Source organism: Tauraco erythrolophus, chromosome 1 (assembly GCF_009769465.1).
Source record: "Tauraco erythrolophus isolate bTauEry1 chromosome 1, bTauEry1.pri, whole genome shotgun sequence".
Lineage (NCBI taxonomy): Eukaryota > Metazoa > Chordata > Aves > Musophagiformes > Musophagidae > Tauraco > Tauraco erythrolophus.
Window position 1 is genome coordinate 34570279 of NC_141465.1, and position 13353 is coordinate 34583631.

The 13353-nt window shown below is 37.4% G+C and overlaps 1 protein-coding gene across 2 annotated transcripts in view; it reads right to left on the reverse strand.

The window, feature by feature from the left end:
- Nucleotides 1-13353, reverse strand: part of BRWD1 (bromodomain and WD repeat domain containing 1) — a 67291-nt gene that overhangs the window by 5331 nt on the left and 48607 nt on the right. For both annotated transcript variants that reach the window (XM_086618249.1, XM_086618258.1), the window contains 7 exons: nt 11969-12013; nt 11249-11395; nt 9288-9440; nt 8846-9015; nt 6942-7177; nt 5587-5778; nt 4119-5099 (listed from right to left, as the gene is read on the reverse strand). In XM_086618249.1, coding sequence (XP_086474375.1) covers nt 4119-5099; nt 5587-5778; nt 6942-7177; nt 8846-9015; nt 9288-9440; nt 11249-11395; nt 11969-12013 — 1924 coding nt within the window. The remainder of the gene's footprint in view (nt 1-4118; nt 5100-5586; nt 5779-6941; nt 7178-8845; nt 9016-9287; nt 9441-11248; nt 11396-11968; nt 12014-13353) is intronic.

Genomic DNA, 13353 nt, shown 5'->3' on the forward strand with positions numbered 1-13353 from the left:
AGTTACTTGCCTATAAGGAACTCTATATAGGACGATGACATATTCCCCTTTCACATGAAAGAAGCCTCAAAACGTGGCCCTGTGTCTTTAACCTGTACATATTTGGAACATAACATTAAGCTTTTTGCTAAGTTAACAGTATATTGAGCCCTCTTGGCAGATGACTGTACAATGAGACCCAAATGATGCAAGTATTCATTACCATGTGTTATCCTTAGTGACTTTAAAAGGGCATTATTTCATGGCCTGGCAGAAATTTAGTGATACTCGCTCTTGCCCCATACTTACCTGAAGGATTTATTTTAGATGGGGTCTCTTCATTTGATTTGGCACTTTTAAAAGGGTATCAGCTTAAAAATTTTAGTAAAACAAAAAAATGACATTCTGCTACGCGCACATCTCAACATTTGGGTGGTTACACAGCAGAGGTGATGTTAAACATTTTGTGTGAAGTAACACTGTTCCATAATAAGTGAGCCCCCCCTTAAAGCAAAAAGGTGGCTATTAAATAAAAAATAGAACGCTTATTTTCTTACTGATTCTCATTAAAATATTTGGTAATGTTGTGATGATTGTAGAGGAAATGCAGCCCTTGCCAACTAACTGATACTGATAGTTGCCAATGTTTGGCACCAACTGCACAAGGAAAACAATGCTGAATTTGCTTTTATGATTGGCAGTTTACCTAATGGATGAACACTGATTACTAATGAAGCTATGGCCAAAGTAAAAGGATGAGAATTAACAAAACAAAAAAAAAAAAGAAAAAAAGAAAAAAAAAGTTTAAGAGACAAAATGTGACTAAGAGGAGTTTTGCTGCAAGTTAGACGTGGAAGACAAATTAACAATTCGCAGCATGGGCCTACATGGTACAATGCAGCAGAAGCTTCAGTTTAGCTTCAGAGTGTTAAAGAATTGGCAAGAAGAGAAAACAGGTTTTGCATCAAACTTTAGAACACGACAATATACACAGCTAAAACATCCATGTTACATTCAAAGGACAAGCTAAAGCAAGACCAAAAGCTCAGTGTTGGCTACACAGTGCTACAGCTTCTACATGTTTCACAGGAAATGTTTACACAAAAAGTGTAAGGAAAGTTTTAGAAATTAACCAGTCTTGTTTTCCGCTTAAAAATGAGGTGTTAGACAAACCTGGTAAGGGAAATATTACCAATTGCCTACTCCCAAAGCTACAAATCCCCACTAGATGAAGTATTTGTACACATACCTTGCCTTTTTGCCATATTAAAAGTCTCTTCTAATCTTCTCAAAGTAATGGTAAAAGTTAAAAAAAAATATTTAAAAAAATCAACCCCAAAAAGTTTTATATTTGACTCGGGAGTTTTGGCATATGAAGCACATTCAAGTAACATTTTCAATTCCATCAAGCTATTAAAAGATTTCTCTCTCCTCCCAATTTTCTTAAGTTTTAGAAAGTGACTATGGCATCATAGTTCTGACAAGTCTAGAGCTCAAGAGCCAATTACAGAACTCAGCAGCTCTCTATTACTGCTTCCCAGGTCCATCTGGCATCTTTTCACATTGCTAATGTTGAAACATTAGAAAACGTTTTCAGTACGTTTAGCAGCTAAAAGTACTGACACCTTTTTAGTACAAAAGAAGTAAGTATTCCTGTGGAAAACTGCCAAGATAGATCATTTTAAGAGACAGTAATTTTCTTCTCAAGATTATTAAATCGCTGCATTACAGGTGTGTATCAAAGCTGCTACCTGAGAGGGCACAAAAATGTGAAACAATCAAACTTACAAGGCTGTTAAAAATTTACTCAGTTTGGAAGAAAAAAATATATACTGTCAAAAATAATCCTTTCCCCTATCTTATTTTTTGGCAAGGCAGCATTCAGTTGACACTGAACACTGCAAAGAACACAGCTTGGACACAGAAAGATTCTACTCTTTTATAATGCAGTACTGAAGATGGCTCTTTCTTTTCTCAATTGCCAAATTAAGGGATGTAGGAAGTAACTGAAAACACAGACAGGAATTTTTGCTCCCAAACATGACAGTCTTCAACTCTGATGGGATGTTATGTGAAGCAGAAAAGTTTAGCTCTGTTTTATATGCTTGGTGCGGAAAACAACCAAGTGACCTCCTTGAGCTTCAGTACTTTATTTTTCCTTGAATTCCCTTACAGCCTTTTGATAACTATTTGCAAGGCACTAAATTCCAGTAGACCCACGTGTTAAGGCTAAACAATGCAGACTGGTTTGTTTGAGGGAGGTGGGTGAGGAAGACCACTGGGAAAGAATAGTCTTTGCACCATAATACCAAAACAAAAGCTATATAATGAAGTCTTGAAAATAAAAAGAAATTATATGTAAAAGTATGTGCAACAGTTGACACAACACAATCCTGTACATTGAACAGACTCATTTTCCTTTTTAAGATAACTGCAAGTCATGAGAGCTCTCAAAGCCTGAAATATCTGCTTTACTTACTATAAAGCGTACTGACAACTTGGACTTTAAGTTAGATTTAGAAAAAACTAACAATTCAACTGTACCTATTGCCACTTATGGGTATTCTCTGAAGTCACGTCTTTTAAGAGCGCCTAAAACTTTTACAATTTTTAAAAAAAAAAAAAAAAAACAAACAAGCAACAAACCCCAACCACAGTTAAAATACCTATGGAGTTTTAGAGGTTCATAATCTGGTCACTGTGACTCAGTGACAGGTTTGGAAGGATTAGACCAAATACCAACCTCTGAACAGCCTTTCAAATTCTAAATCAGGATCAATCCACTAACAATATGAAGACACGGCATAATGTACAGAACCTGTTTTAATAAATCTTAGCATCATTCTGATAAGCTTAAAAATCCACCTCAAAAATGAATCTCCAAATCATAATGTGTCAGCCAGTACGCACGAGCATTTCAGTGACAGACAAAATTATAGAAAAAACCAAAAAGCAAAGAACTAAACTTTCTGAAACAAGTGGAATGATAAATCTTTTTATTCTGCAACTATCTGGAATTTCTGCCTTTCAGCTGGCTGTTGAAACAAACCTGAAACAAAAGCTAAAACTAAAGCAAGCAAGGAATAGGAGGGTCACCACTGTATTGGTAACAGCACACCCACCCCCAGCCCTCAAAATAACCTCCTCAGCAAAACCACCCAAACCCCTGTATGTGAAATTTGGGAAAAGCCAGACACACATCAGAACGCTACCGATGCAGCACCAAAGTGCCTCTCTGTCTTATGGACACTACACACATCACTGGCAGAATAAAATCCAAGCCCAGGTTCCAGTGTACACCATGGAATAATTAAAACACCTTTCAATGAAATTCATTTTGAAAGACTATAAATAAAAACAAACTTACTTCAACTGAAAATAATGGTTTTAAGTCTGCTTTAGCACAGAAAACATCAACAGAAAATGAAGATAATCTAAAGTAAGAACTATTACTTTACCCACAAATTCAAGGTAACAGGACTACAAATCACAGGGTTTTCGTTGATGAAATTCTCAAAACAAGGAGCTGGCCAAAGAAAGAGAATGTACTGCTCCTTTTGAGATTTTCTGCTACCTTGAGCTGCATACCACCGAACTCGTTCACGGCACCCTTTAGAGTACTGCTTAGCTTTGTGCCAACAACCTGAAAGTCAGCATTTCTCAAATTTAACTGTCACGACACACACACGCAGAAATACTACTTCAGAATAGATATTTTTGCATTAGTGTAAACTGCTACACTGTGCAGTTAAGTGCACTTGCAAGCTAAACAGAAAGAACAAACATGCTTTAATTACAAGTTTTTCACAGAGAAATGTACCACCTGAACTGCACAAGAATGGCCAGTGTTACATCCGAATTCTATATACCACAGAACTACACCAAATGGTAACGGTTTTCCCTTCCTGCTGTGTTTGGTAACCTCCCAGTTCCAAACCTGTCTAGACTTCCAGACACTGTCATCATCGTACCTTACACTTCTCCTTCCCCCTTTTATAGCTATTTTAGAGCAACAAGGAACACTATTACACTTTGTGTAGTCCAAATACTCCTAGTCATTATCCAATCATTAATCTTATGTTGTCTCCTTAAGTCTAGTCAGTATCAAGAGTTAGATGCATTAACTTTAAAAATTTTACCTTTTCTAACAATTTTTGTTTTTCCTTTTCTCTTCCTCTTTTTTGTTTTTGAAGAAGTTTCACAGTAATTACTATTATTGATATCTGCCTCAGATTCCGTATCAGAAGAGTGATTGAAGCTGGCACCAGGTCCAGATTTTGAACTCCCTGCAATTCTAGTTGGCACCAAGCTCTCTGAGATAAAACTTCTCCCATCCTCTCTGTCTTCTGTTTCAGATTCTGCTGTGTCCTCTAAATCACTCAAGACTTTTGCTTTTTTTAAAGGAGCAGCAAGCTGCAGACCAGTTGATTTTCTGCCATTCCATCTATCCAATTCAGAATCCACTTCATCCTCGGAGTTGCTCACTGCAGGCTTATTATGTGCAGATGTTGATTGGTCAGAAACTTTTGGACTGCTCCCATCCTCTGAATTATGGCTTTTGGAGTCCTCCTCTGAAAAGTCTAGGGTGGGACTTTTCATTTTGGGAGATACGGAATGGACTGTCCCACGTAACTGTTTAGGACCATTGCTTTGCCAGTTTTTCTGCTTCATCTGTGTGTCTGTCTCAGAATCTGAAGTTCCATTTTCAGTGTCACTAACAAATTTTCTTCGTGCAGCACATGAACCAGGTTGAGAAAGAATCTTCCTCTTGGTAAGCTGCTCTTCTATTTCTTTTTCACTTTCAGACTTTAAGCCTACGTCATCCTCAGATCCCTCCAGTAACATTCGCCTGGCTGCAGCTGAGGCATTTCGGTGAGGCAGTTTTCTATTCTTGCACCCAATGCCAACACTTTCTGAGCTTGAAACCTCTTCCTCCACATCGCTCATCAGCCTTAACTTATTAGCAGCCACAGTAGCACTTCTGCGTGGAGTTTTTCTATGCCTACCAGTACTATTATTGAGTGACCCAGATGACACCACCAAAGTATTTTCAGAGTCACTTCCATATAACTTTTTCCTGACGGTTTTTCTTGTATTCCCATTCTCCTGAAGAAGTGTTCCTGTAAAGGAAAGGAGAGATTAGTATCTTTATAAATATAAAAATAGCAGCTTCTTAAGTCTAGTCAAATCTGGAACAGTTTCAACCCACAGCTATGACGGTGAAATATACTCCTAATAATAGCTGTGTGTGTTTGTTGTCTGCCAAGAGAAATTATTTACCCATGTCATAAATTTTGGATTCATTCTAGTTTTGTAAAAATTAGAACTTCTTTATGAATTATTGAGTTTTCTTTCATTAAGATATAAAATGTTGCAAGACATTCCCTCATGCTAGGTTCTTGGTTTCTGTCCTCCTCTCCTAAGTAGCGAAAGAAAATCTTTTTAAAAATTGAGTGTAGCATTTCAAGAGCTTCAGAACTACTATCCATCAAAAAGTTAGTATCTTATATATACAACAATTTAAAAAACAGTAATTACATTTAGTTTTTTATATATATACACACACACACTTATTTGCCATTCACAAGAAAACTCCTCCAATCTTACCCATTTGTTTCCTTTGAGCAGCTCGATTTCTAGTTATCCTACAATTGCTGTTCTTTCTTCTACATACACCATTGTGTAGCGGAGGTGACACAAGAGCCACAGAGCTTTCTTTGCTGTCTTCTGAGCTACTTGCAGAGGATGAAGATGAAGAGGAAGTAGATGAAGAAACCAAAGAACCTTCTATTTCACTTTCTGTTAAAAAAAATTAAATTAAATTGTCAATTAGGATTCTAAACATACAGTTAGCTTCCAGTTGAGACATACATTTTGCTGATCCAGGAAATCTTCAAAATTTCTTCACAATATTGCCTTACAATACATGATCATGCCTTAATGTCTTACATGTACGAAAGAGATAGCTCTACAAAATATACTACTCCATATTTATGCAGTGTTCAGTGATAAGAAGCTTCTTTAGCCTGTATTTAAGTTACAAGTAAAATAACACAGCTGTTTCCAAATAACAGAATTAAGAGAAAAGCATGTTAAAAAAAACAACACACAACATATTCTGACACATCTCTTTTACCAGAACTTGCATTCTTGTTCTTTGAAATAAGTTGAATTTTTGTCAAAGCGAGGTGTAGGGGAAGAAAGAAAAAACAGGAAGGTTTTTATGTCTTGGGGAACTTGTGTTTTTGCTAATTTTGGACGACAGTTTTTATGCAACACATTTGAGCGTATAACCTGTTATAGAGTACCATTCATCAAATACACTATATTTTCCTCTCAAATAAGAGACATCCATTCTCTACAACCACTTTCCTAGAACAGCTGCTTGAAATTAAGAAATTCTATTATTCTATTTGGTAAGATTTAAGAGCATGAAGTAACCACGTAGTTAGCAGGTCAACTTCTTATCATCAACCTTCCTCAATACAGCTTTGTTGTGAAACCCCATAGAAAAGCTGAAAAAAAAAAAAAAATCTGCTTGACCGCAAAATGGATATAAAACCAAGACAGTTCTGTCTCTAAGAAGCCAACTATCCTATTGATAGGTTTCTGCTTAGGTGCAAGCTTTTTCATTAATAAAAGTTAAGTCAACTTACTGCATTCTATGGGATTTTAAAGCAGAAATTTCTATGTTTAGTACACAGGTCTTTTTACAACATTCGGTAACGTATTAAGTGTCCAAAATTAATTAAAATACACAAAATTCTGTATGACACAAAACCAAACTGCACAGAAACCTTGTCTGAAAGAGTTTCACATTAAAAATACAAACCTTGTTTAACGATTTAGAATGCAATTGCAAATTACGGCAAATATAAAGGAAAGGAAAGGAAACGTTAGTGGACAATTCACAGATAAGACCAAGATGAAATTCCTCATCTGAAACAGATTCTGTTTCTGACCTGATGATAATGCAGAACAATTTGTTAGTGTTGTGGATCTAGCTTTTCCATTCTTTTCAAAGGATGCCAGGCATGCAGAATCAGAGGATTCACCAGAGGAACTATGGTTGTAATTGCTCGCATTCGTTTTATGGCTTGCAACACAGGCGGCTCTGCTTGAGGTAGGTTGAGTAAAAGAATCTTCCTGCTCAGATTCAATTTTTGCCTGAGACTTTAATGGTTTCTGCTTCAAATTTCTAGTGAAAGGGGAAAGAAACAAAAGCAACACAGGTTGTAAAACTATGAGAAATAATGGTAATTATGCATTTTAACAGTACTTCTCTCTGAAAGCTTAACTAAGTGTATGCTATACAATTTTAGATTTATGGAAAATAGTTAGATGTGTGACCTAACACGATGTGGGACAATTTTAACTTTGACAAGGATAAGCATTAAGTACTTGCATTGAAATAATAGTCTACACTCTTAGTGAAGTTATACAAGAGGAGACATTCTTTCTCTGCTCTGAGAAACAAAGAAGTCAATACTGAATGTCTCCTAGACAGTGATGTCCTCTTATTATTTACCAGGAAATTGCAACAGGAGCCTCAATATCTGTTGAATTCCCGGACTCTTGTTAATTGTACATAAGCCTCAAACTAAGCGCTATGCGTACTAACATTATTCCACAATAAACCCAGTTCCAAAGACACAAAGAAGGTGTCTCTTTAGAGAAAGTTCACTGTCTAAAATAAAATATGTTTGTAGAAACTCACTGATTCGTTTCGTCCTTACTATACATGCTAGAGTGCTACGCGCAGTCCTGGTAAGTCACTTATTTTCACATTTAGAACTACTATTTTGTCAGCTGCTTCCTTACAGTCACAGGTTTTCAGATACTCATCTAGGTACACAAGATGTTTATGTTCTTTTTGCTATCCAAACACTCTCCCAAATAGTCCCAAACCTCAGTCCTGCTGAGCGCCACTGACTTGCCAATAAGTCACATACAATTCTTCAGATACAAGCAGAAGTGTTGTTTCTAAGGAAAATTTATGTGTGTCTTGATTTCTCTAGAAAGAAATGAAAGCCCAAGGAATATTCCCAGTAAAGCTTAAAGCTCATTGCCGGGTATGCGTGTAGCATAATCCAACATGTAAGCATAGTAGAATTTGAAAACGTAGAAGTAATCCACTGAAATTTTAAGAGAAGAAAGCCAAACATGGTAAAGAAACATATTCTTAGATTTTTTTTTTTTTCCCTTAAAACTCTTATTCCTATCCTTTCACTGCCAGAGGAGAAAGACCGGACAGCAGCAGAAAGATATAAGCTCAGTTTCAGTGATTTACCATGTTTAGCTTTTGTATTTTGTCTCACTTCATCCCATAAGAAAATTAAGAATACATGAGTTAATCATGTCAACCAGCAGCTGTGTCAAAAGATTTATTTTTTTTCCTTCAAAGGAAAAGGCATATCTAGCTACCAACAGAATGCTACACTAAGTGAAAATTTCTATAAACTCCATAGGACTGACTTTCTTCTGTATGTGATAAAACACATGATATATGCAGCTTTGTAAACTTTGTAATATATATAACCAAGTGAATCTTTGTTTCATTTCTCATTATTTCAGTCAGATTAAATACTGATTTCCTGACTGAACTATTGGAAAAAACCAAAAGCAAAACCTCCAACCTTTTCTACTCTTCAGCCCTTTTGATGTTTCACAGCCAGTTTTATACTACAAAAAAACAGCTTTTTTTGCATGTCTTTCCTACTGCAAGAGAAGTAATTATAGAAAGTTTCACTGGAGTTAGCTAAACATTTAATAAAACAATTGTTCTCTTCTTCATAGACTAAATACGACAATCAATATGAATATTAGTCAGTTGTGATATATCTCTACATCTTCATAATGTGGTTACCTGAGCATTTTGGTAGGATGCTGCACTGAGCTTTGATTATGAAATCTTCTAGTGTACCTCTGGTTTCTTCGTAGTTTTTCATTCTGTTTCTGACCGTTTTTGAAATCTGAAACAATTCTTCTTATTTTCTCTTCAAATAGTGCTGACAATCTCAAGGTCATACTGTAAATCTAGGTAGGAAGTGGCTTATATTAAAAACAGAATCTTTCATCCAAGAGTAACATTTTTAAAATTAAAACCCGAACAGAAAAGAAATAGAAAAAGCACGGCACACAATCCTATGTAACACTAGAAAAACAAGAAATGAATATATTAAATATTTTTGTCATACTTCTTCCACTATCTATCCAACCAGCAGCTTTATCGAAAGCACTAATAAACAAACCAATTTCAAAATAACACCTCATTTCATTAAGTGTAAAAATCCAGAATTAACAGCTACCTTTGACTTTTTGTTTGGAGTATAAGATTTTGCATTACTAAATATTAGCCTTATATCTTTGCACAGTTCCATTGGAGTGTCATAATTTCCAGCTTCCAGAGTTTCTTTCACCGTACCAAAGTCCATTGGAGTGTCTATAATATGTCTGTAATCCTAGATAAAAACATAAGAAAAAAAGATTCAGGAAGGTATAAGAAAAACAAGACTTTTAAATTTTATTTCTAGAATTTAAGAGTAGCTAAGATGACCACAGATTATCTTAACCATCAGCTGAAAACAGAAGCACCTACCACAGCAGACAGCAACACTTTTGCTGAGACTAGTTGATTTAAAGTCTCTGCTACATTATCTTGTACAAAAACTCTTGCTCATTTTCAAGGTGGTCTTCAAAATTTCTGAAGGATCATGAGTTGATACAATGTCACATGCTTGCACATGCAGATTTCTAGTTTCAATTCTCCTGAGTTTCCGCAATAAAAACTACCCAGTAACAATAACATGCAAGTAAATCTTTTTACTGTTAATCAAAATGAAAAATAAGACTGCTGTAAATCATCATGTAATCCTTTCTCTGATGTGTTTTACTATGGAAAAAAAACCTGACCTGGTTTAAAAACAAACAAAAAAAACCCCCAAACACCTCTATCTCTCTCTCCTGTTAATAAGTTTTAGAGAACCTCAAGATGTTTTTAAAACCTGAAGTGAGACTCAAACTCAAGATGTGAAGTCCACAGGAAAACAGTTTTATGCTTGTCAATAAGTTTTTTCCTTAAAAGTTCGTTGGGTTTTTAGACAAAATAAGACTGAAGAGTTACCAAGAATACCACGAACAGCTAAGAGAAAGAATAGCTCAGGCTCAGTAAACAGGTTTTGTAGATTGTCCCTCAAGAAACCAGTTTTAATTAAGAACATACAGATTTATCTAAAATTATTTCCCTACAAGGAACAGTAAGAAAGCAAGCAAAAAAAGACTGTGAGCAGTTTCAAACTACATTTATGGTATCAGGTTATTTGTTGGCACCACCACTGCTCTACAACTGTTTTGTGTTCTGTGTCAGCATTTTGATGGATGTTACCTTGATGCCGTAGAGCACACAGTTTATAGTTCTAAGCACCGAAAGAAATTTGCTTTGCTCTGTGTGTCTACATTTAGCTCATATCCAGGACTAAACAATAGCCAGTGAGCAGGACTGAACAATAGCTCAATGACTCCTCCCCAGTCAAAAAGGGGAAAAGGAAGGAAGGCCCCTGAGTTAAGATAGGAACTATTTAATAACTGAAATACAGTAAAATAAAAGTAGCAATGATAGTAGCAATGATAGTAGCATATACAGACAAGTGTTGTACAGTGCAATTACTCATGATTTCTTGACCAATGTCCAGCCTGTTCCCAGAGCAGGAAAATCCTGAAACCGCAATCCCAGAAGAGAGAGCGTAGGCCTTGGAAGCAGAATGATGGGTGATAATCCCCCCAAGATGGCAACCATTGAGAAAGGGGGCCCGTCCACAACAAACTTTCCAATTTACAGTGAGCATGACGTTACATGGCATGGAATATCCATTTGCCAATTCAGGTGTCAGTCGCCCTTGGCCATGCTCCCCTCAGGTTCTTGGACATCTGGATCATCAGCAAAAATGAGTTGAGAAGTCCTTGATCACTATGGATACCTGCACACCACAGCTGGCTACAAACTAAAGTGTCTTATCAACTTGGTTCTCACCGAATCGGGTGCTGCAGTCTTCTTAAAAATGCAGCTGTCTTCAGAAATGTAGCTTTTCTGAATGGAAAATGGATTCTATGATTCTATCCCAGCAAAACCAGGATAGAATTGTTTGGGACTAAAGCCATAAAGTGAACAAATAGCTCCAAGAGCAAGTGTAGATGTTGTTATGGTAAAAAATGCTAAGAGAGGGAAAAAAAAAAAAATTTATATCTTACAAGTTTAGTAAGAGCAACTTACAGGATATTGATCCAAATCAACGGGCTGCCTGAAAGGTTCTGAGTCTTCACACTGGAAAATTAAATTCACTAGTTCCATACACTGCTTCTTCCAACAGTTTTCATCATAGCCAGTTTTCACACTTTTTCCTCTTTTTAAGCCCCGTCCCTTCAAAAAAAAAGTTAGAAAAAAGCATTACTGAAATATAGCAAGAAAAAATAAACCCGATAATCTGTCTGGAATTATTTCTGTAGCACAAAAATGCACTTCCCAAACATACTGTTTTATGACAAAAGGGGCACTATACTACTAGCAGATATTTTCCTAAAATATTTTCCTAATTTATTAATAAACTCTTAGAAATTACATAATTTTCTTTTACTATCTTTTAAGGTTTTTTTTATACTAAATAACTAGAGCACACAAACATATACCTTCTGATACCAAATTATTCTCAAAAGATTTGACTACTATCCATCACTCAAAGAACAGCACTGATATCAAACTCGTAAGAAAGATCTTCGCTTCCTAGGCAACTATACAGAATGAGTATAGAGGCATCAAAACATCAAAGACATATTTAAGCAAAGTTTTTACTTCCTTAATACTTTTGGAAAAATTCTGTTCTATGATTGTTATAGAACCAAGCATCACTCCCACAGAATTTCAATACAGTCTGTCAAATATTTTTTTCCTGCCAGACCTGATTTGGATATATACGGTAAAGATTAGTCAACTCACTTTTCTTCTTCTATATGTTGTTCTTGGAAGACGTTTTTCATCATCCTGCACAAAATAAAATCAATCATCTTAAAAATTATGTATGAAAAAATAGGTAACAGGTGCGCAACGTGTCATTAGAGTAGTGCGCACTCAGAGAGTAGTGGTCAACGGCTCAATGTCCAAGTGGAGACCGGTCACGAGTGGCGTCCCTCAGGGGTCCGTGTTGGGCCCGGCCCTCTTCAACATCTTTGTCGGTGACGTGGACAGTGGCATGGAGTGCACCCTCAGCAAGTTCGACGATGACACCAAGCTGTGTGGTGCCGTCGACACGCTGGAAGGGAGGGATGCCATCCAGAGGGACCTCGACAGGCTGGAGAGGTGGGCCCGTACCAACCTCATGAAGTTTAACCAGGCCAAATGCAAGGTCCTACATCTGGGTCGTGGCAATCCCAGGCATAAATACAGACTGGGCAGAGAATGGATCGAGAGCAGCCCTGAGGAGAAGGACTTGGGAGTACTGGTGGACGAGAAGCTCAATATGAGCCGGCAATGTGCTCTTGCGGCCCAGAAGGCCAACCGCGTCCTGGGCTGCATCAAGAGGAGCGTGGCCAGCAGGTCGAGGGAGGTGATTCTCCCCCTCTACTCTGCCCTCGTGAGACCTCACTTGGAGTACTGCGTCCAGTTCTGGAGTCCCCAACATAAGAAGGACATGGACCAGTTGGAGAGGGTCCAGAGGAGGGCCACGAAGATGATAAGAGGGCTGGAGCACCTTTCCTATGAGGACAGGCTGAAAGAGTTGGGGCTGTTCAGCCTGGAGAAGAGGAGGCTCCGGGGTGACCTTATAGCGGTCTTCCAGTACCTCAAGGGGGCCTACAGGAAAGATGGGGAGAGGCTGTTCAGGAGGGCCAGTTATGATAGGACAAGGGGTAACGGTTTTAAAATAGAGGGAGGTAGGTTCAGGTTGGATATTAGGAAAAAATTTTTACCATGAGAGTGGTAGAACACTGGAACAGGTTGCCCAGAGAGGTGGTGGATGCTCCATCCCTGGAGACGTTCAAGGCCAGGTTGGACAAGGCCCTGAGCAACCTGATCTAGTTGGAGATATCCCTGTTCCTTGCAGGGGGGTTGGACTAGATGACCTTTGAAGGTCCCTTCCAGCCCTAACCATTCTATGATTCTATGATTCTATGATTAGATTTGATACTGAGGTAGAAATAGATTTTTATTCTCATGTAAGACAGAAGATGAGCATAGAAAAAAATACAACACAGCATTTGAGAGACTTGGAAAGCAAGATCCTAGATGTCACCACTAAAGATTCCTGACTCCAACCCTTGTCCTTATAACAAAGGAAAAACCACCACCAGAAATTGCAACAAGAAGATACCCATCAGCTTTGAACC